The 23,462-nt window shown below is 46.1% G+C and overlaps 1 protein-coding gene and 1 long non-coding RNA gene across 3 annotated transcripts; one reads left to right on the forward strand and one right to left on the reverse strand.

Moving 5' to 3' along the window:
* Positions 1–3,156: 3,156 nt before the first annotated feature.
* On the forward strand, positions 3,157–12,155 carry LOC144224616 (uncharacterized). 2 transcript variants are annotated; one of them, XR_013333092.1, is made up of 5 exons: positions 3,157–3,274; positions 4,714–4,819; positions 8,210–8,295; positions 10,482–10,614; positions 11,964–12,155. It is a non-coding gene; the product is annotated as an uncharacterized LOC144224616 (long non-coding RNA). The 2 variants fall into 2 exon arrangements; XR_013333093.1 differs by lacking the exon at positions 3,157–3,274 and adding an exon at positions 4,505–4,630.
* A 5,915-nt stretch (positions 12,156–18,070) lies between these two features.
* Positions 18,071–23,110, reverse strand: CUNH4orf54 (chromosome unknown C4orf54 homolog). The gene is given in 3 exon segments (XM_077755700.1): positions 18,071–21,952; positions 21,955–23,008; positions 23,010–23,110. Coding segments are annotated over 3 exon segments (5,037 nt in total).
* Between the last annotated feature and the right edge of the window lie 352 nt (positions 23,111–23,462).

Raw genomic sequence — 23,462 nt, forward strand, 5'->3', positions numbered from 1 at the left:
ACTGCCTTTCTGCATTGTGTCATGTTATTAACAAATTGCTTTCATTTTGTAAATATCTTATTTTCCCAAATAGGGTGAGAGCTTCTCAAGCTCAGGACGACATATACAGTCCTTAGAATCCTCCATGCAACGTGTGATGTTCAGTAACTACTGAGCTGTTCCCTATGGATGTCAGGGTATTTGTAACTTTCAGGGTGGCCAAAGAGCCATTTGTAGCAGGTAGATTTCAGTTAGATCCTCGGAAACAAATCAATTTACTCCCCTTTCATGGCCTGGTACTCTTACACTCCCCTCAAATTAAAATAAAATAGGGGTGCCTGTGTGGCTCAGTCGGCTGAGCATCCGACTTACGCTCAGGTCATGATTTTACGGTTTGTGAGTTCAAGCCCCACATCAGGCTCTGTGCTGACAGCTCAGAGCCTGGAGCCTGCTTCAGACTCTGTGTCTTCCTCTCTGCCCCTACTCCGCTCATGCTATGTCTCTTTCTCTTTCTCAAAAATAAATAAGCATTTAAAAAATAATAAAATAAAATAAAATAAAGATGCAAAACAAGAAGACTGAATTAACTTTGCCAAAAAAGAAGGAAAGCAACATTTCTTAAGCACTATCTTTTTTAAATGCTCACAGAAACCCTGACACAGACATCCATTATCTCTGTTACAAAAAAAATCATTGAGAAAAATGAAGATCTGAAAAGTAGTATTTTGCTGGGGGCTAGTAGGCTAACATGATGGTTCAAGAGTAAGGTTCTCGACTCAGGGACAGCAATCTTCTTGCTTCCTTCCAAGTGGTCGGCTGTGGTTCAGAGCAGTAGTTCCCAAAATTGTGTGCATGAGAATCATCTGGAGGGCTTCTCAAAACACAGATGCTGTGACCCCCGACTCCCCCGCCCCCATTTCAGATTCAACTACTGGCCTGAGGTAGACAGAGGATTTGCACTGAAAACAGATGACATTTCCTAGGTGGCATTTCTCAGCTGAAGCCTGTGTTGTTGGTGTGGGGACTGCACTTTGAGATTCTTGTTTCTAGAGAAGGAAGAAGACACTTAAAATAATAGGAAGACCACTGATCTCGCCTAACTGGAGGGGGAGGGGCAGGGAGAGAGGGTGAAAAAGTAAGAGTCTGTAGTCGCTGTAGTGAAATAAGTATTTCAGAAAACCATTAGGAGCTTCTCACCCCTCCCTCTTTAGGATAATTTTAAACAAGTACTCAAATGTGAAGTTTGTAGATAGCGTGTTTGCATGTCGGTGGGGTGCAGAACTGGGGTATAGGAGGTAGGGAGACATCTCAAAATCCCATGTGTCTCAAGTTTTAAGAATGTTCATGTCCTTTTTATTCAGTAATTCCACTTAGGGGGCTTTATCTCAAGGAAATAATCAGAGATGCTTGAAAAGAATTGTGTTCAAAGATGTTCATTGAACCATCATTTTCACAGCCCAAAACTATGAAAAACCAAGTACTTAAAAATACAAGATTAATTAAGCATATTATAATGCCATGAGGAAATAAGATAAAGCTGTTAAAAATTGTTCCTCTAAGGATATGGGAAGATAAGGAGGTAGGTTTGGGGGTGCCTGGAATGGTGCCTGCTTGGAATTCTCTGTCTCCTTCTCTCTCCCCCGCCCCTGCTCATTGTTTCTCCCCCCCCAAATAAATAAATAAACATTTTTTAAAGGAGGTAGGTTTATAATTTTATGAAGCAAAAAAGTATACTATAAAAGAGCATGTAAAGTATCAAATATACTTACAAGTATTTATTTCTAGAAAATAGTTTATGTAGTGGGTAGCTCTGGGTGATTACAAATTTTCTCCACTTTTCAGTTTCTAAAATATCTTAACCTTCTCTAAATTTCCTTCAAAGAACACGCATTATTATAATAAATAGAACATGTCCCAGTCAATAGTTTGAGTATTTTTAAGCAACCTCTATAGCAGTGAAGTTGAATTTTTCCGAAGCAGACACACTGTAATGGAGAGGCATATCGTAGTAGTTAATATTTCTTGGATGCTATCCTCAGGCTAGAGGTAATATATCAGTCTCTCTGTATAATTCTCACATTATAATAATAGGTGTAATATAATGTTATTCTGAAATATCAAATTTCTAGTGTGTGTTCGTGTGTGCATATACATAGGTGTATAATAAACCCTGTTCTTATTCCGTATAGAATGTACTGAAGTACATTAGTGTTCAGAGAAGACTACACTTGCGGACAATCTGTTGATCAAGGTCGTAACTTAAAGAGGCAAAAAGAAATATTAGTTTTGGCTCTGTCTTTGATGACTATCTTTTCACACCACTTCTGTGGTATAAACTTCTTATCGAAGGGCTCTGGGCATGCTGCTTCTCCCCATATATACCCTCTTTAGTACAGGTCTACTGTTGCTCTTCAGTAGCCCCTGCCCCCTGCACAACTACATAGCTCTTCACTTTTGGTCTCTTGCTACTACTCTGATTTTCCCCGTTCTCTTCACACCTAGCCCTCTATTCCCCGCCTGCCCCATGCTGGGTCGTTGGCATGGATCTCTTTTTTGTGGCTGTTAGCCAGGTTCCTCTTTCATTCTCCACGCCTTTGACAAGGCTTAGACCAGATAGCTTCACCAGCATGTCAGGCATTCTCCCCATATTTAAGGGCTTCCTGAAATCCTAACCTTTTCATGAATCAGAGCACCTGGCATATAGTAGGCATTCATTCATTCCCAAAGGACATTGAGTCCCTCCACACTGGAAACTCAAAAGAGATTTCTGCCCTGTGAGACTCCAACATATGCCCAACACACACACACACACACACACACACACACACACACACACACACACACAAAGTCTTCCCACTAAACCTTGTACAGGCTGCTGTCATCCTAGATATTTTCTACAATCCTTGACTGAGCCTACACTAACCTGAAAACTGACTTTAGAATTCCTTTTTTAAAAAAAAAAATGCTTAAAAACACACCTTAATGAGCATATTGGCTTTAAAACATATTCCCAAATTATTTGATATTCTTCCTATTGAGAGATGAGATCTGTGTTTTAGCCTATTGAATCAGGATTCTGTAATCAAATAGATTATGATGAAAGCAAGTGTTATGTCACTGTATGAATTTAGACCTTGGGAACTGGCAGCATCTGCTACTGTCTGTTGCGATACTCATTGTTGGAAGTCAGCCACCATGTTTTGAGGAAGCCCAAGCAGCCCATGGTGAAGCGCAGATGAAGAGAAACTGAGGCCTCTGCTGAATGCCTGGCCAATAACATCAGCTTTCCAGTCATGTGAGTAAGCCATCTTGGAGGTGGATTGCCTGGTCCCTAGTTGAGCGGCTGTGTAAAACACAGCCAAGCCTTCCATGCTGAGCCCTGCCCAAATTACAGACCCATGAGCTAAGCAAATGGTTTTTGTGGTTTTTAAGCCCCTGCTCTGGTTTTCCTGGTTCTCTTCACACCTAACCCTCTGTTCCCCGCCTGCCCCAGTTGTGGACTGTTACTTAGCAATACACAACTAGAGCAATGCATGTACTTGGTTATGATGATGAGTCTTTTGCATATGTATTGTAGTGGGTCTGCATTAGTGGGGCTTCATTAGGTGGCTAAACTGCTCTGTGTAAGAAATTATAGGGTATTAGAGGATTCTAAGCCAGAAAACGAAGGCACAGAGGAAGCAGAGATGAAGGAAGGAGCGGGCTGTGACAATAGGGAGAGGGGCTGAAGCACAAATGAACTCAACAACCAGTGAAATCATCTAGCACCAGAGATACCAGAGATGATCTAGAATGGGGATATCATTGATTTGGTTTCAAGGTGTTTGCTAACGCAGCTGGCTGCCATGTGATGGAGCTCCTGCTGATCTCCAACCCGTGCTCTCTAAACCTTCCCCCAATCCTGCCATATATATAGTTTTGAGTCTGGACTACTCAGAATTTTGTGGGTGTACTGCTTTAAAGTGTCTGGGAGCAATGCAGCGTTGAGTAATACAGTGAACGCTTGATGCAAAATGGAGGATGGAATTTGAGAATTCACTGCAAATAAGAGGTTTCCAGAGGTGACTCAGGAAAACATAAGGCTTGTAACTGTCCTCAGTTCTTCCTTGCCCCATAACCCCCAAGCCCTGAGCATGTGTGAGGGATCCTGGACACCTCTCTTTGTGGAATGTGGGCTCAAATCACTTGGGGGCTTTGATCATATGGTTTATAGTGACTTCAGTTGACTAGTGGTTGACTTAAAGAACTTGTTACAGTAATGATCCTCACTGTTCACTAGGTCTCCAAAAAGCGTGTCTCTAATATTTATGCTTTGAAGGGGATAAGCAAAATTACTTTCCTGGGCCTCCATATGGGCCTTCAGGGACACTGAAGAGCCTAGCTTGCTCTTTGGTGTCACTAGAGCATCACATACCTCAGCAAGTGCTCCTCACAATGCTACTTAATGATGCAAGCAGTGAGATGTCTTCAGGTGGTCAGGTGAAATACTCTGGTACCGGGAAAGACCCATACCAGACCTCCGACCTTCAGAATTGTAAGATGATAAATTTGTGTTGTCTTAAGCCACTAAGTCTGTGGTTACCGCAGCAATAAAAAAACCAATAGAACCTGGACGCAAAACATTACGATAGAGGATTTTAGTTAAGTGAAGGTAGGATACAGAAGAAAATCAAAATGCCCAAAGCTTGATTTTTGAGTTAAAATAGAGACAAACTATGCATGTTTTCTTTGCAGTTACTTTTACTGGAAAAACAACAACAAAACATTTCTTTTCAAACGAGTCCAAACAAAAGACCATTACACAAGATTGCACAATCACTTACAAACGCTGCAGTTAAAGGTAAGTAGGCCAGTCTCACGAGTCCTTGTCTGGTAGGTTTCTCCGTATGCAACACACTGAGAGCGAAGTTCTCCGAGCTGTTGGGCTTTGGGCTGATTTCACAGTCCCATCGGCCAAGCTCACTGTGTTTTATAATTGAATCAGACCTCAGGTAGGAACTTTTCCACCAAGATTTCTATCTTGAGAGCAGTTTTAATTTTCACATTCTTTCCATTTACCTCTGGCTTTTTTCATCGTCAGGGGCACAATCCGGCATTATCCAATGTCTTTCTCCATTTACCACACAATTTCTTCTCCTCTATTTGGGACATAACTTCCACAGTCTTCACATTCTTTTCAACCACCACTGTCTTGACTATACAATAATATGATTTCAATGTAAATACAGACACCTACATCCTCAAAGAAGGAGAAAAAGAAGGACTGCCCGCTGGAAAAGAGATCCAGGTAGGATGGGTAAATTCAGGGAGCCCTGGCAAGGTCTCTGTACTAACACTAGCTTGTTGAAAAGCAAGTATGAAACTTAAAAAAAGAAATCAAATTGGATGTGGGGTGTGTGTGTGTGTGTGTGTGTGTGTTTTATTCTAGACCATTTTGAATTAAACAGGAATAAATCTAATAATATGCTCTAGTTGCAACATGAAACAAGAATGTCAACAGCTTACAAATACTGCTGTGAACGTTCAGTTCTCTTCTGAGACACGGGGCATACGAATGAGTCCAATTTTCAGAATCCTCCTCTGGGTCTTGTAGTCACACGTGTCACAGATAGATGTGCTTTTCCCCCCCCCCCCAGAGAACCAGAGTCTGCAATTCTGATTAGATTCAAGCTCAAGGTACAATTTAGCAAATGCTACATGCTTTATTAATGATTTTACGCACCTGTGAGGTCTACTTAGGACCCAGAAGTTAGTTAAGAATATAGAAACAGTCTCTTGAAAATATATATCATATCTATATGTATATCTTCTTAGAAATTATGAAAAAGCCTAACATATTTCATGAATTTGATTTTTATAAGTAGTTTTCTAAAACAAGCCTACACATAATTTTTCTCCTCAACAGTACTGATAAAATACAGGGCACCTTTTTCTTTCAAGTATTGGGTAAAATAGTATACCCTGAGAATTTGGGGTGCAAACCTACACCTTGTAAACTGTAGAATGAAAACTCCTCAAGCACCACATAGGAAAATGTATACCATGATAGTTTTTAAACACAGAGACTATTATTGAATGTGTTTTCCCATGCACATATATATACTTATCATGAGATTATAGTCAATCTACTTAAGAATCAATACTGTCCTGCAGTCCAAAGTATTATTTCAGGTAGCATGAGCATTCAGTTTGTAGCAAACACAGACTTGCGTTCCTATGAAGTATGAAAATAATTAAAATGCATTATCTCTTTAAGAGGCAAGAATGATAAACTCAAATCTGAAATTAAGAGAAAAGAAATTTATATCACTAGGTATTTCCTAAGTGTTACAAAGATGAATTTGAAATGTGTGTTAACATTTGAGATTTGTCCTAAAGATGTCAAAGTGTAATTTGTTTTAGCTTATTTACTCAATGGTATATACAGAGCCATAGACATATAAATGTATGAAGACATATACAGACAGACAGAGAGCCTATCTATTAAATCACTACTCAATCGCATGTTTGGGCTTCATTTGATCCTGAGGGCAATTTCAGTGAGTGCTTCTAAGAAAATATATTCTTATGGATAAAGATTTTCATACTGGTTACAAATGTGTTCAGTTTTCCAGAAACAACTCAAATGGAGCATATTTCCACCTGATCATTTAAACAACAGGGGAAAAGAGGAAATGGGTCAAGTTTTCTGTGGACAATGCCCTGTGGTTCCTCTGGAAAACTGAGTCACACATGTAACCCTGAGAGGAAATGGCATAAGCCAGACTCTCATTAGATTCCAGCTCAGGTCACTATTCGGGAAATGCTACATGCTTTATTAATGGTTTTGTGTCCGTAAGACACAAAAGGGTAGTAGTTCAGAAGCTAAAGGCACATTGTTAGGGTAATAGTTTTATGGATCAAAAGGCTTCATAGACTTTTGCTTTATTCCACTTAACTTCAGTTGAAATAGGAAGGGCACAATCACTTCATTCAAACAGCAGTGCAACCTCAAGAAATAATAAAACACTGAAAATGAGGATTTAGAATTACCTCACATCTTTAACAACGTTTCTCCAAATCAGTTGAGGTAGTAAATGGCCAGCAGCATTGGTTTTGTTTTTTTGAGATTTTTTTTTTGATGAAATAGAGAACCATAAAATTATCAATAAACAATGTGGTATTGATACAACGCTATTTTTAAAGTTACATTTTAACCACGTGGACATTTACTACGTCCTTGGCAGCTTCTTAGAGGATGTGGCCTCTCTGATAGAACCAATGAGGGAAAAGTTCTCTTTTCTTTCCTAGTTTCGGTACTAGTTTACCTCAGTGTGAGAATTTAAGGCTCAGATCTGCTAGTGATAAATAATGATAAATAGCTTATGGGGTTCTCAGGCTCTTCGTAGGCAAGAACTTGACCACATTTTCTAGGGAAGGGAAGGTCTCCCTTTTTGAAGACCTGGCAAGCAGCTGACGCCTCAGTATGATCACTGGGTTCTCCTAAAAGTCACATATGTTTTTAAAACAGTCTTATCAATTCTGGTACTATCCACCCAAATCCTATGTAAGTTTTGCCAGATGTGTTCGAGTACTTGGGAATTTATGTGCTTCTTTGAGCATTACAGGTTTGAGATCTTTGAAGTTGAGTCTACCTTCTTGTTTTAGTACTAAGTGACCTCATACCCAGCCAATGTCTCCTGAAAATGAGGAGTGGCTGATGTGGTAACAGTGGTGAAAAATTAAGGAAATTCTGGGGTGACACTGCTGTGTCACCGGGTGAGAAGACCTCCATGACAAAGAAAGAAGGCTTGCCCCAGTATGGTACAAGGGCATCTTTTCCATACACAGAGGCTGTTTTATATTTCATGCTTCTGGTCTCCTAGACGTTACTGCTTCACTTCATTGCTCAGCAGTCCATTGATGGAATTGTGACCAGAGCCAACTATTCCTCTCTCAAACCTTTTCTTCTACTCAACAGAATTTCTTTTTAGAGGAAGATCCCTTTAGGGAAGGCCCTAAAAGCGAATTTGAGTCATTTTCCTAAGAGTCTGAGATGGAAAGCCTAACTACAAAGTAATGAGATTACTACAATCATACAAAAACCAGTCCTAGGTTTTTACTCACATCTTCAGTCATGAATAGCATAAAATTCTGTGGCTTCAGGAAAACAAAATTTTAAGCAGAAACCAAATACTGATGATCATTAAAGTCAAAATAAGGATCTTAAAACTTTTTTTTTTTTAACCAGGATGCCTTGTCTTTGAACAAATAAATAGATAAGAGGAGATTGCTTAAAGAGAACCTGGGAGAACCTTCAAGTTCTTCTTTTTAAAAGTAAGAGATATTCCAATGTATCCTTTGTTGAATATACATTGACACGCTTACTAGCTATGGCAAGCTAAATATTTATCTGTTCAATCAACCTATCAGGACTCACTGTGAACACTCACTAAAATAACCTTCAGAACTGAGTTTCAGCTGAGGCAGTAGTGAAAGTTGATGAAAGATTCTGTGATTTGGATTCTTGACATCTCTTAAAGCCATAAGGAGCAAGTGATGCAAACCGATGCAATCCCTGCTATGGGTATGGCTAGGGTTGGCAAGAATCAGAGCCACTGAATCAGTTGATTCCACTCTACTGCCCCAAACAGGCCACTCCTCAGACTTCAAGCCACCCATGAGAGAGGAGCATGCAACTATGGAGAGAGGGAATCACCGAAGAAGACCAAAAAAAAAAAAAAAAAAAAAATGCTATCCACTCATAACAGAGGTTGGATTCCAAGGGGAAAAATTGGTATTTTATACTTTTCTGAGACTAAGAACTTAATTTTAAATGCAGTCACTGGCTCTTCCGTATTTCAAGCCATTCTATTTTAAGGCAACAGATAGTGTCACGGCGTTGTACAAATGGGAAAATTAAAACAAAGCCCAAGAGTTAAAACCACTATTTTTTTTTCACAATCACATTTGAAATCATGCTGAACCCAATAAAAGAACATGTAGAACATAACCAAGGGAATGACTAGGCTTGGCTCGTATGTGATTCAAAATGCAGACCCATCATATTTAAATATCAAACAATCCTCACATATTCCGAGAACCCATAGGGAGATTTGTAATCCAGATTATTGATTCACCGACGTGGTTTACAACAGAACCAATCTCATTCTGTTGCATGTTTTGATTGAATGATGAAAACACGTAGGGGATTGTTTGCCTAGTCACAAGTACAGAAGGGAGAGAAAGCTTATATTCTGTATTAAAGTATAAAAAGAAATCATAAAAACTGCAACCATTCAATCAGCTTAGTAAAACTAAAATAACACAAACTGTCTTAACAGGGTTGTTCAGGAAAATATAGAAACTTACACACTTGGTTTATAGGAAGCAAAAACTAAGAATAACGCATGTAGAGGAAGTGTTTCAGATGCATTCTTAGTGCTGTTACAATGCAACCTTCAGATTACAGAAGAATCCATCTTCTGTCTTGCTCCTATAAACAAACAGGGTCAAGAAAAGATTGTTAGTCTAAAAGTAAATCTCACTTTTAAAGAAGCAAGACACTGTCAAGATACATTTTATGTGACTACTGGGCTAATTCCAGCATCAGTAATGATGAAGATCACATTTTAAAATGTAGTTGGCAAATGTGTTTCTGAATTTCCTTAGACAGACATCTAAAGAAAGTACTGACTTTCTTAAAGTACCCAAAGAAAAGCTTCTCTTTGAAACTTGAATTAAATCAATCAACTGCTAAAAATGACTTTAGAGCTAAGGGTTTAGTTTCATTGAAATCATCCACAGCAGAGATAAAACTGTGATAGAGAGGTCCTGTAATATCATGCAGAAATGACATTTAAGCTAAATAGAAATATTTGAAATGTATGAATTAGTAATCCAGTTAAGTGAGTAAACCCTATACTGAGAATTCTTATGAGTGAACAATCACTACCTAAATTATGTAGAATTTCATACAGTGCATTTGATTAACATGAGACACACTGATTAGAGCCTATCACTGAGTTAAATCCATTCTATCACAAGATTAAATGCTTACTGAAGATTAGCCTCTTCTGTTGATCTCTCTCTACATACAGTATGTCTACTAAAACATTGCCTAAAAAACATTTTTTTTTGACATTTGAGAGTTGATATTTGAACATAATATTATGAAGACAGATATAGAGTGGCCTACAGTTAATATTTGTTAGGGATTATGAAGACTCTGTCATGTGAAAAATAACCTCTGAGAAGTATCAGATAACAGCTATCTAATCAATTATATGCAATCAGAGTAGCTCGACAAGGTTATTTTAATCCCGTCATCTAAAAATTGACTTGTGTTAAATACATAAGGGAAAAAAAGTCTTTACGAATAATTATGATTTCATAGGCATATACTTCATGTTTGTTTATTTTATTCCTTTGTATTCTATACTGAGGAATGAGCTCCAGGATGAAAGACACCGAGGTGGGTTTGGAGACTTCTCATTTGTGAAATTTAGGTATTTCTACCTCAGGACATACAAAACAGCAACTGGAAAAGAAAATCTAATTACAAGGGAGGGAGAAGAAAATAGAAGACCAGGAAGAGGAATATGAGATTCAAGGATCCAAGGATCTGACAACCACACAGGCTGAGTCCATCGTGAGGCAAGATTTTGCCAAGATTCCCTGAGCAGGCTGAGAAGACACAGGGTGGTGGTGTTAGTGGAGGCGGGCGCAGGCGGCGTGGACAGCCGTGGGGTGGGTGGGAGGCGTACTCCAGGGTGGTGAGAACAGTCTGAGAGACGGAGGAGAAACCTATTTATGCAATCTACTGGGACCATTTTTAGGGACCCAGAGTCCGGATATCACCTTTTCATTCATTCACAGGACATTGGCTCTACTTAAGTTAACTTCAGAGGAATTGTACTTGAAATTTGGCAAGTAATAAAGTTAGTCTGATTCTTGTTAAGTAAGGGTCAAGTAAGAAAACCCACCAGTTTAACCTGTCAGAGGATCATGAAGAAGCCAGTAGAGATGAGAGGGTGACTGCACTGTGTCACCGGGCAGTTTGGGTTGGAGGACTTCCCGTGGTTTTAGGAGAAGAACACATGACAAAGTTCAGCAGTGAGGCTGGGTCACATTTTCCCTTGCTCACACAGACCTGTGCCCAGACAGAGAGGAAAATCTCCACATGCAGCTGGCAAGCTATCTGCAGAGTTGTATAACATTCTGGAAGGCCTTGGTACTAGAATACCCTGACCCACAGCCAACTGGCCTCCCTAAGAGATAAGTCAGTGGGGACTGCGGGGCTGTGGGCATTGCCTTCAGTTGTGGGAAATATGAAGCAATCCTAGATACAGGCCCCTGACGTTGCCCTGGAAGTCTGCGTAGATGAGGACCAATTTTCTGCTCCAGTGAGGGCTCCTGAAAGGTGAGGGGGCTGGGAGGCACTTATAAGGTTCTAGTCTCCCACGGAGATTGAACTCTGACTATGTGCCCTGAGCTGTTTGCTGCGTCCTTTGTAATGGTTTTAGAACTCATTCTTCCCAACACTCCTGCAAGGTATTTCCTTGCAGTTGAAGAAACTGAGGCCCAGAGAAGACAAATCACTTTTCTAAAGTAATCCGAGCGTCGGAATTTAAGCCAGGGCTGCCTGACTTCAAGGTGCACCTCTTCGGCCTTTATTCAGTCAAAGCCGCGCAGTCCTTCTTCAAGTAAAATGCACAAATCCATTGACATCCAGGGGGGGATCCCACTCTCACATGGACAACCTATACCCACTCCTCCCCCACATGCCACAATTATACCTCCCTCTCCCTGCTCACTGGGAGCCAGAGCCACCCCCAGAAGTTCTGAAACTGACTTGAATTCTCTTTGAGGCATATGACACTCTAATAACTAAGGACAGCTAATTTTTAAATTGAAAGAAAAGCACACATGGAGACTTAGTATATGCTAGACATTGACAGTTCAGGGTCAATTTGTTACCCTTATTCTCTTCTCTTTTCCCCCAGATAAGCGAAGAGAGACAATTCACAACCAGAAACAGACCTGGAGGGCAGAGAGTAAAAGAAATGGGCATACAAGGAGTCATCTGTAAGAGCATGGGCTGCAGAGCTCCAAGGGCCTGGATTTAAGCTGATCTGTGGATCTGGGAGAAGTTATTTTTCATTTGTAAACAGAAATTAAAAATAGTACCTACTTACTTTCAGAATCAGAAGGCCTGATATGAAGTCTTGATATACAAAAAAAAATGATTAGTATACATTAGCTATTACTTTTCATTTATTATTAATTTTATAGATAGTAGAGAAGAAAACATAAAGGCAATACAATTGTGGAGGAAGGCACCAAATTATAAGCTAGAGGGAAGCTACAATCAAAGAAAAGAGAAAGGGAGGAAAGGCAAAGACATTAGGAAGGTAATCGAACAAAAGAGCAGCCATACATAAAAACAGACGAAGCCACAGCAAAGTTAGGGAGAAAATAGGAATGAACGAATCAATTCAGGAATGCGATTATAGAATGAAGTGCAAATGAAAATGTCGTGCTTATGGCCTGCAGCCCCGCCACCTGGCCTCCTACACGAAGCTGCAAAGAAATGTGTAGGTGGGTGAGCAGGCAGGGGGGTGTCCTTCAGGCCATGCAGTTGGGGATAAAAACAAGCCACAGAAAGAAAAGGTGAGGAGAAAGGAAGATGCAAGGTAGAACATCCAACTAAATCAACTGGAAGTGAATGGGAAAAGAGAGACCATAAAAGGGAATAAAATCACCAAACAGGGGCACCTGGGTGCCTCAGTCAGTTAAGCATCTGACTCTTGATTTCAGCTCGGGTCATGATCTCGTGGTTCTCAAGTTTGAGCCCTGCTTCAGGCTCTGTGCTGACAGCGCAGACCCTGCTTGGGATTCTCTCGCTCCCTCTCTCCCTCTCTGCTCCTCCCCTGCTCTCTCTCTCTCTCTCTCTCAAAATAAATACATATTCAAAATAATAAAACAAAATAAAATCGTACAACAGAAACAGACAAAAAGCAAAGAACAGAAAGCAAATTAACTTCTCAGACCAATGGTAAAGGAAGAAAGAGATGGGGAGTGAACTGACTGGACAGACACCAGCAGCTGGGACCACCAAAGGAGAAAAGGAGAGGGAGAAATGAAGAGCAAGAAAGAAGCAAACTGGAAGAAGACTCTGGTATGGGATAATTTGGGGTTTTAGTCCCAACTCTGCCCTCAGGGGGGGCACTGTGACTCTTGAAAGGTCACTTAACCTTTCTGAGCCCCACGCTCCTCCTGTAATTTCAGTGCAAGAGACAGGGTTGGGTCATCTGAGGACCCCTCTAGGGACTCCTTAGGAGACTTTACAGAAATAGCTGTCCCTGCATCCAGCCCCTGTCTCTTTCCACTTCGGCTGCTGGTGTTTGGGGCCCTACTGAGCGGGCAGAAAGAACCTGGAAGAAGTAAGAAGAAAAGAGAGACCAACATGTAGAAGCAACATAAAGCACACTCAGAAATGAGAAGACAGATAGATCAAGTCTTCTAGGGGGGGAAAAAAAAGACATTCAATGAAACAAAATAATTGCATTAAAAGCTGTGTAGGAGGCACGAAGCCAACTGAAGTTTTCTTTTGTTATTATTACATATTTACTTCATCTTAATGTTCTTGTAAATGGTATTTATGATCAAGTCTCGATTAAAATTTTAAAACAAAAACATGGTATCTAAGTGGGCAGGCAGGAGAAAGCAGGAGAGGGCATGTGTCGGGGAAGGAAAAATACAGCTACATGTGTCAAGTAACAGAAAACTAAAACAAAAATAATCTCATCAGAAAAAGCATCAAAGATCCTGTGGAAAAGGGACTCTCGAATCAAAAGTCAACAAACAACAAAGATCTAAAACAGAAAATTCCTAATGAGAAAGGAGGAAATAGCAAAGTTTTGCAACTGGTGTGCCTCGCACGTGTCGTGCGTGGGCTCCTGTCGTGACTACTAGCCTCTGGGCCGTTGGCTGGGAACAGCCTCATCCATTTATCGCAGTGTGTGACATCATTACCAAGTAAGGAAAGAATAAATAACACTGCTCATTATCTCCTTAGCCGGGCTGTGACATGACCAAGTTTGAGGAGTGCTGCAGCAGTGACCACAGGAAGGTCAGAAGCAGAAGGACCCACCTGTGAAAGCAAAACTAAAGGGACATTCATAACTGAATAATCAGACAGAGATAATGAGAGCTGGTTGTGCTCAGATAGACACAGGAGGAGAGAGCAGAGCTCCCTGGGCTCCTTGGTACAAGGAGCTAAAAATAGATGATGAAATACTTATTATTTGAGCTGGAAGGAATCTTAAAGGTTAAGTAAGACAGGACCTGAATCCTGGTCTCGCAGTTCTGTGGGTACGGATCTGTGCTTGTGGGACCAGGTCACCCGTGGGTTGACAGCCCCACTGCAGAGCACACTGGGGCTGGTGGAACGTAAACACGAGATTCATGTTCCTTGGATGAATGAGGGAATTAGCACATTTCGTTCAAACATTCATTTTACAAAAGTCCCTGAGAGGCACAGAGTAGAGAGCCCAGGTGTCCTGGCTGCCAGTAGAGTCATTATCCCTCTCTGCCATCCGTCCTTGGCTCCAGACCTCTGACCAGGGGACAGACAGAGTTAGTCCCCAGGGTGCATGCTGTGAGCTGAGAGCCCAGAGCCCCCTCTGCAGATCCTGGCTGTCTTGTTCCCTGGGGACCTCAGCAAATCCATTTCTTTCTGAGCCCCACTTTTCTTCTCTGTGATATGCTGTGACCAGATCAAATCCTTTGTGTGACGTCTTAGTTAAAAAGGACCATAGGGGTGCCTGGGTGGCTCAGTCGGTTAAGTGTCCGACTTTGGCTCAGCTCATGATCTCATGGTGCGTGGGTTCAAGCCCCCCATCGGGCTCTGTGCTGACAGCTCAGAGCCTGGAGCCTGTTTTGGATTCTGTGTCTCCCTCTCTCTCTGACCTTCCCCTGCTCATGCTGTCTCTGTCTCTCAGGAATAAATAAAAAGCATTAAAAAAATTTTTTTTAATAAAAGGGCCATAATCCTACTCTACCTGGAGGAAAATTTCTGAATTTTAAATCAAATTCAAAGGATACCTTGAATTGAAACCAGCTCCCAAGACTTCTCCCCCTGACCATCCATATGAGTATCCATTGATGAATGTGTACAATGTAATTTTTGTGATATATCTGAACAATGTTTATAACTTTTTTCACACACCAAAAAGAACAGCACACTTCTTTTTTATGTGTCTAACTTACTGTGGAAGGTGGCATAGAACTTTTAGGAAGGTAGGGCATCTGGGTGGCTCAGTTAGGTAAGGTTTGACTCTTGATTTCGGCTCAGGTCATGATCTCGCGTTTTGCGGGTTCGAGCCCCGAGTCGGGCTCTGACTGATAGTACAGGAAAGGACTTTCAGGAAGATGAGTTTGGAAGGATATTAGTCATCTGAGTTTGGATATTAGATTTTTGCCTATATACAAAAAGCTAATGGTTAGTTCCTGACAAAGTCTTCTTAAATCGAGCAGCCAGCTTTGCATTTCTATCTTTAGGGCTGTGGACTAAAATAAAAGACCATGCTTTCAAAAGGGATAACCTTTTTTAAAAAATTACTGTTCAGATCTCAAACACTAAAAATTATGATTTCTATCTGTGTCTGATGGAAACAACTCCATGCCTAATCTCTCCAGACTCAGCAGGCAGGAGGGAAGCCAGAGGCAGCTGCTACAGGGACACTATGCAGGCGTGTGCCCGGGTATCCTCCTCTGTGGCCTGTCCTCTCTTCCCCTGGCTTCTGCACCTCCAGGGCTCACACAAAGGCCTCACAGGATTAGCTGCCCCAAAATAGCTTTAGGTAAACACACCACCTGTCTGGAGGCTTAAAACATTATTGCCTAGAGGCTACTCTTTTCTTTCTGCAAAACTACCAGTCGAATTCTGAGCCTCTTCCATATGCAGACTGAATTTTTTTTTACATTGAATAAAAGAGGCATTATTTACCTTTAATCCCCACCACCCTCTCTTTGTGATCATCAAACACTGCCTGTTGCAAACGCACAGAGAGGAAGAATTCAAGTTCTCGGTTTCTAGAGTGCAAGGAAAACGAGAGAATTTTTACAGAAAGACCCAAGGATGTTTTGAACAATGGCCTAATGTCTACAAGTCTAATAAATGTAATGCATAGTAACAATCTCTGAATTTGAAAAATGTTTCATCCTTTGCAATATACTATTATGTCACCTGACATTCAGGTAAATTTTATGGAGTAGATATTTAAAAAAAATTTTTTTAATGTTCATTTATTTTTGAGAGGGGGAGAGAGAGAGAGAGAGCGAGCGAGCTAGTAGGGGATGGGCAGAGAGAAAGGACTCCAGGATCTGAGCTGTCAGCACAGAGTCTGACACGGGTCTTGATCTCATGAATGGTGAGATCATGACCTGAGCTGAAGTCGGACGCTTAACCAACTAAGCCATTCAGGCATGCCAAGATATTTTTTTTTTTAATGTTTATTTCTTTATTTTGAGAGGTGGGGGAGGGGCAGAGAAAGGGAGAGAAAGAATCCCAAGGATTCTGTCGGCGCAGAGTCCAATGTGGGGCTCAATCTCACGAACCATGAGACCATGACCTGAGCCTAAATCAAGAGTCAGACACTTAACCGAGTGAGCCACCCAGGCGCCCCTAAGGATAGATATTGTTGACACATGAGTGTCATGAGTGCTAAAGAGTTTGCATCCCCAAGAACACACAGCTGGTGAGATGAAACTGTGAACCCATTTCAATGATCCTACTTCCTAACTTAACATGTCCCTTTCATGGCACAAAGAAGCAATGTTCCTCTGTTCCTTTTCAGTTCAGAAAAGAGGGAAATGGCTTCTTTCTTTCATATAGGCGGAGAAATGGCTTCTCTCCTCTCCACCTCCCTTTTGGGTTCAGGATGATCTTACCAAAAAGTGAAAGGCCTAGAAGAGTATGTGATGCCAACACATCCTAAACTGAAGCAAAGAGGAAGATGAGGGGGCAAATTTGTCCCCACACTGCTGACACCTCTGCGCTGCAATGAACGCTGTTCCTGCCTGATGTGTTTGACCTGAAATGTCCTGGTTCAGACAAGCCAGACTCACTTTTCCTATCAAGTTCCATGGAGTGTATTTACAGCAAAGATCCCTGTCTGAATTTGGACTAATTCACATATTAAGAATCTGCTTCATCTGATTTCTTCTGGGCAGGGGCAAGTGGAGGTTAATTATTTTCCAAAGGGAAGGAATGCAGATGTGAAAGTGAGTGTCTTATAGGAATTAGCAGCTGCGCATAGTGGATTCAGTCTGATCAGACTGGATCAAACCCAGCAGCCCATCCAAGGAGCCACTGCAGCTGGAGAATATCCCCCTTTTCACAGAGGTCGAGTGTATGCATGTATGTGTGTGTGTGTGTGTGTGCGCGCGTGTGTGTGTCTAAGGTATGTTAAACACCTCGAACTCCTCCTACAAAAAAGTACTCTACTTATCTGAAAACAGAAAAACAAGAGCTTAAAAAATAGAGTCCCTTTATATAAGAAATTTTAAGAGAAAGAAGATGGGGGAGAGAAGCCTTTCTACAGATTTTAGGGAACCTCCTAAATGAGAACATGTCAGTGTGATTCTTCTTACTTGAGTACCACTGTTCCCAATGATCTCAGAATATTCATGCCTTCTGTCATGGGGGCTGCCAGGAATAGAGGGAAGCTCACTCCACACAATCCAGACCGGGTTTTCATTTCTTTCCCCCCGCCAATCCTTACCAAAGGCTAACCTGACAGATCTAAGGTTCACTTCCCTCCTACTCAGTGGTGGGAAAAACACTCAGGCAGTTTGAAAAGGTCAGAGGGGGAAAGGCTGGCTATGGGGACTGTGGGAAGTAGAGGAAACTTGGTAAGAAAATTAGCTCCTTAATAATTTAGGTAGGGATTTGTTCTCTTCTCCCCAAATGCCCCTTTCTACAGACCGCCTCCTCTGTGACTTCAAACACAAAGCAACAGGATTGTTCTTAATCCCTTACAACTGATTATCAGAGTAACATCCACTCACCAGCAGCTGCTCCATTCTGCTTTCTGGTGACTGCGCATCATCTGTGTTCTACCACAAAGCTCATGGTTGTGCCATCAAAGGAGGGGGGGGCAATGATCCTCGGCCCCAGGGGTTGTGAAGAGATGCTGATGACAGGCTTGCCATGCAGCTGGGCGAAGCCCTTGGCCCCCACGAGCTGGGATGTGGCTGCTGCGGCCGAGGAGGAAGAGGACGCAGGAGACGGACCAGAGGCCATGAAGTACGGGGCCTCAGTGAATGTCGCAGCTGCCTCTTTGCTGGGGGGCTCTGCCGCCAAGGAGGAGAGGTCGCTGCCCCCTGGAGTGTGAGCAATCGGCGTGGGCTGCAGGGCGTTGGTGGGCAGCACGGTGGGCAGAAAACCTGGGTAGATCATGTAGGTGGGTCCATAGGCCCCAGGACTCAGGGCCAAAGGAGGCATGGGGAGGGACATGGGAGCCACAGCCTGCTGCTGGGAGGTCATCGGCACATCCACATACTGCCCTGTCTCAGGGTCAAACAGTCTTCGGGTCATGGGCTGTACTGGTGTGTCCACCAGATAGTACTGGCCAGTTGTCACGTCCAGGAGCATCTTGCGCTGGGTCTGCTGAGGCTGTGGCTGCTGGAAGGGGTCTGTGGGGACTGCGGCCGGGCCTGCAGGAGCTGGGGCTGGCATGCTGGGTGGGGAGAAGCAGAGGACCTGGGGCTGGGCTCCCTGCAGAGCGAAGGGCAGTGGCTGCTGGTGGTAGATGGTGGTGGGGAGATGCTCGGGGCTCTGGGGCCCTGCGGGGGCAGCTACTGTCTCCCTGGGGTTGTCGGGTTTGGTACGCCAAGCTGGCCGGCCTGTCGCGCTGACCTGAGAGCCTTTGGGACTACTGGGGACCTGGCTGCGGGCGCTGAGGGGGGGCAAGCTGCAGAGAGTGGCCGCAGAGGAGGCGGGCGGCCCCTCCCTGCCTGCCCCGGGCCTGCCCTGGAGCTCTGCAGCTGCAGAGCTTCCTTTAAGGGGGATGGTCAGGTAATTCTCACAGTCACTATTGTTCTTGTCCAAACTGCTGCCAGCTTTCCTGTTGGCCACCTCTTCGGGAGGTGCCCGCGTGGCAGGAGAGATCTTGAGGGACCGGAGTCCCTGTGATTTGATGCCCTTTGCTGCTGAAGGGCTCTCTGGCGAAGGCCCCTGTGGGAACTTGCCAGCGACACCCCCAGTTTTCTGGGTGCTGCTGGCACCTACCGTGAACACATTGCGGTTGCCGGGGAGTGGGGGGAGCGGCTGCAGGGGCTGGGTTCTCTCCACATCCTTGTGCACTGGGGGGATATAGAGCGATCGAGGCCTCTCCCTGGCCAGGTTCTCGAAGGCAGCCGCCCGGGCAGACACGCTCTCCATGCTAGGGTTGGAGTTTCTCCGCTGCAGACGTTCGGCAGGGCCCCCACGCAGGACCACACCGCCTTTGTTTCCTGCGCCCCGCTCCTCCGGCTCCCCCAGTCGTTTGGGCAGCTTGTCCGGGTCCCCCTCAGCCCCCGCAGCCCCTTCCCTCTCCTCACTGGCAATGAGCGACAGGACATGGCTGTCCATCATCACGGGCAAAGGGTCACTTTTGCGCTTCCACTCGTTCCTATTGAAGCTGTACAGCTCTTCCATGGACCTCACGGCGGCAGTCAGCTTCTCCAGAGCATTCCGAGACGGCTTCGGGGCTTTCCCTTCCTCCTTGACCTCCTCCTCCTTGGCCTTCTCTGGGGTCTTCTGAGCAGAAGCCTTGGAGACGATCTTGAGGACGGGCAGGTAAGACCCCTGCTCAGGCTTATTGGGGGCAATGGTGGCCACAGGCAGCCTGCCAGATGCCCTATGGACCAAGACCGTCCCTTCTGGTGAGGTGGAGTTCAAGACCCTGCCGCTGCCACCTTTGCCTGTGTTCTCCCTGGGCTCTCGGTCCATGCTGTCTTCCCTCTGGCTCACCACGGCCTGGCACGTAATCACTATGGGGGAAAGGGATTTGGATCCGCCAGCTGCAGCAGCCAGCTGCCTGGGTTTGGGCCCGGTCAGCCCCTGCTCTGGGGTAACACTGCCCTTGTCACTGCTATCCCCTGACCCTTTGATTAGTTTCCTGACGTCTCTCACCTGGTGGAGGGGGCCTTGGGCCTTGGACTTGTCTCTGACGTCTCTCACCTGGAACTGGGGCACTTTTTCCAGGTTGTCTCCTCGGAAGGGTTTCTGCTGTGCTCTGCTGTTGTCCTCGGCGGTCTTGAAGAGGTTAGAAGCGCTGCCGCTGGCCAGTTTGGGCGTGAGCAGCTTGGCAATGTTGAAGTCCGAGCTTGGCTGCTGCACGCTCCCCAGGCGGATCTTGATTTCGGGAGCCTTGGGCCGAATCACTGCCATGGAGGTGGCTTGGGCAGCAGGATACTTGGTAGCCTGCTTCCCTGGCTGCTTGTCCTTGGGCGTCTGCTGGATGTTGGGGACGAAGAGGCGAGACATGATGGTGGACTTGCTGGCAGAGATCTCTCCAAGATCAGCCCTCCAGTCGCCCCCTTTGGGAAGCTTCAGCTTCCCGACGGGGGCTTTTTCTTCCCGCTTCTCGGCCTCCTTGTCTTTCCAGGACCGGAATGCACTGTTCTGGCTCCGGAGGAAGATGCCTCTGACAGTCTCTGATGCACTCTTTTTAATTTCGCAGACCTCTTCCTGTCCCTCCGGGAAACTTCGCCCGGAGACTGCACTGCTCTCCCGAGGAGCACTGGCTTTGAAAACTGGGGATTTAGACTCGGCTACGGACCCCTCCGCGCCTGCGTCGGACACACTGACCACCGTGTACTCGGAGCCGGCCTCCGAGTGGCGAGAACTCTGCCTCTGCAAGCCCCTCTCCCGCTGCTTCTCGCCCCGAGCGGGGCCCTCTGCCGCCTCCCTGGGGGTGCCGGACAGGTTATGGTGGGACGTGTCGGTGACTTCTCCCCTCTCCATTTTGAACTCGTGCTCCCGCTGCATCTTCTTGGAGATGACATTTTTGAGCAGACTGGAGGCAAACTTAGACTTCTTGCGGGGGCCGTCGGCGCGGGAGGCAGGCTTGCTGCTCTCCGAGGCCTCTGAGCCGTCGTCGGTGCACACCGACCCGGGGCCCCTGCTGCAGCCCTTGGCCGTCCTGCAGGGCCCGGTGGCTGAACTGGCTTTGCTCTCGCTGCGACAATTCGTGGGCTCGAGAAGGGTGACCACGCGGGAGCCCGTCTGCACCTGCTTCTGGAAACACAGCGGGGTCTCCACATGCTTGATTTCCCCCTCGACTTTGCTGACCACGAACTCCAGGGCTTTGGTCTGGGACTTCCTGGCCTGGATGTAGAGCTGGTCTGCGGCCGCCCTGGCCCCACCGCCCTTCCTCAGACCTGCGGCCACGGAGGCCGCGCTGCTCCGCAGGAGGCTCTGCTCCACCCTGGCTCCAACGCCTCCGCATTTCAAGTCCAGGAAGGTCGACCACCGCCCAAAGCCGACCTCGGAGAGCGTGGAGGACTCCCGGGAGCTGATGTTCAGGGCCTCAAAGTAGGGGTAGGCGAGGCTCCGGAAGGCCCGGGAGGTCAGGTTCCGCACCTCCTTGTCGGCATCGTCCAGTTCGCTCACGGCACTGGAGGCCCCGCTCGAGTAGTCCACCAGCTCCTTGGCCCGGATGGCCCCGCACCGGGTCTGCAGGCGGGCAGGGACGGCGATGAACTTCTTCGCATGGTCCTGAGCCACGGCTGCAGCCGGGTCTTGCTTCAGTGAACTTGAATTGTGTTCAGCAGCTGTAGAGACGCGGAGGCTCATGTCGCCTTCATGCTTGGCAGCATAAATAATGTTTTGCTTTGCACGCACGTTGCTAGGCTCATTTATAGCCCGGGAAGTCGGCTTGATTGATAGGAGGATCTGGCTTGCCGCACTCCCACAGCTGCTCGCGGCGGCGGCCGCCCCTGGAGNTTGTCGTCGTCCTCTTCGGTCGCGGTGCTGACGTCCCCCGGGGTCTCGTCGCTGCCACCAAAGGAAGCGTAGTCCACGAATGAGTAGATCACGTTGTTGTCCTCGAAATCCCAGCGGGAGGCCAGTCCCACGTCGAAATCCATGTCCTGCTCCACCTCACTCAGCTGGATCTCGTGGGTGGTGATGTAGTGGGCCTCCTCATTTTGGGGGGGGTCCCTGCAGCCCTGAGACTTGGCAATAATGTCCCTGCACTCTGTTCCATCTCCTCCTCCCCCTCCTCCGCCGCCTGCCCTGGCCCCCCCTCCTCCCCCCCTGGGCTGGCAGCTCACTGCGCTCTCGCCACTGTCACTCTCAAAGCCTAAAGACGAAGACGAGGTGGCCAGCGCCCCTGTTGATGTCGTGGTGTCCTCCATCTTGGAAAGGCCACCTTCCTCTGCTTTGTCCACCGGGGAGGAGGAAGGGGAGGAAGAGGAGCCGTCGCTGCTCGCGTCTGTGCGGGAGAGCTGGTGTCTGCAGAGCTCCGAGGCAGCAGGATTCCTCGGGGGGGCCGGAGCCTCGCTCTCTCCCAGGCTCTGCTCCTCGTGGGCTTCCTGCCTGGGGCTCCTCGGAGCCCCCTGATCTCCGGGGCAGCGCTCCAGGGCGAGTCCCCCGGCGCCGGCGCTGCCCCCCTGGGCTGCAGGGGAGGCGCACAGCTCCACGTAGCTGGCTGCTCGCGGCGAGGAGGCCGCGGGCTTGGGCCGCGGCCGCAGCTGCTGCCTGAGCTCCGGGTCTTGAGCTCCGCTCTCCGGGCGGTCGTCGCCCACCTCCTTCGGTCCGGCCTGCGGACTCGGCCTGGGAGCGGCGGCTTCCATTCGGAGCCCTTGCCTAAGTTTCAGCGACAGGAAGAGACAGTGGTGAGCGCTGGGGCCGTCCCGGGCCCCTCCCTGGCCCCGGAGGGGCTGCACAGTGGCCCCGAGCAGGGCCCCACGTGCCTGGACCGGCCCCAAGGCTGGAGGCCCCACCGCGGTCTTCAGCCCCTGGGGCGCGGCGGGGGCAGGACTGAGGGAGGCGNTTTGTCTGGCACCCTCTGCGGCCAGGAGTCTGAATGCCATCGGCCACGGAAGGAGCAGCATCTGTAGGTCGACCCAGGGACTTCCAGAAATGAAAGGAAAGCATGTGCTGTTTCTTGTGAAGCCTTGTCCCTTTCCTGGATGGGGCGAGAGTGGGTCACGTCATTCCAGAAATATTTTTAGTGTCTATTCCCCAGTCATACTGAAACCACACTTGAGGATAGAGAGAGGGAGGCTCTGCCATGAAAAGGGAAGGTGGAGGGTGGAGGAGGCATGTGGGTTCTCATTCAAATCAACCAAATGCTCTATGTAATCTATTATAGCCATGTCTAGCAAGTATGAAATTAGTCTTTACTCACTGCCATCTTTCACTCCCCAATCTGATCAAATGGCTTTTCCCCCTTGTTCTTCAACAAAATTCAAATTCCGCGTTGCATTTCAAATGAATTCAGGACAAT

Source organism: Crocuta crocuta, unplaced genomic scaffold (genome assembly GCF_008692635.1).
Source record: "Crocuta crocuta isolate KB4526 unplaced genomic scaffold, BGI_CrCroc_1.0 scaffold92, whole genome shotgun sequence".
Taxonomy (NCBI): Eukaryota; Metazoa; Chordata; class Mammalia; order Carnivora; family Hyaenidae; genus Crocuta; species Crocuta crocuta.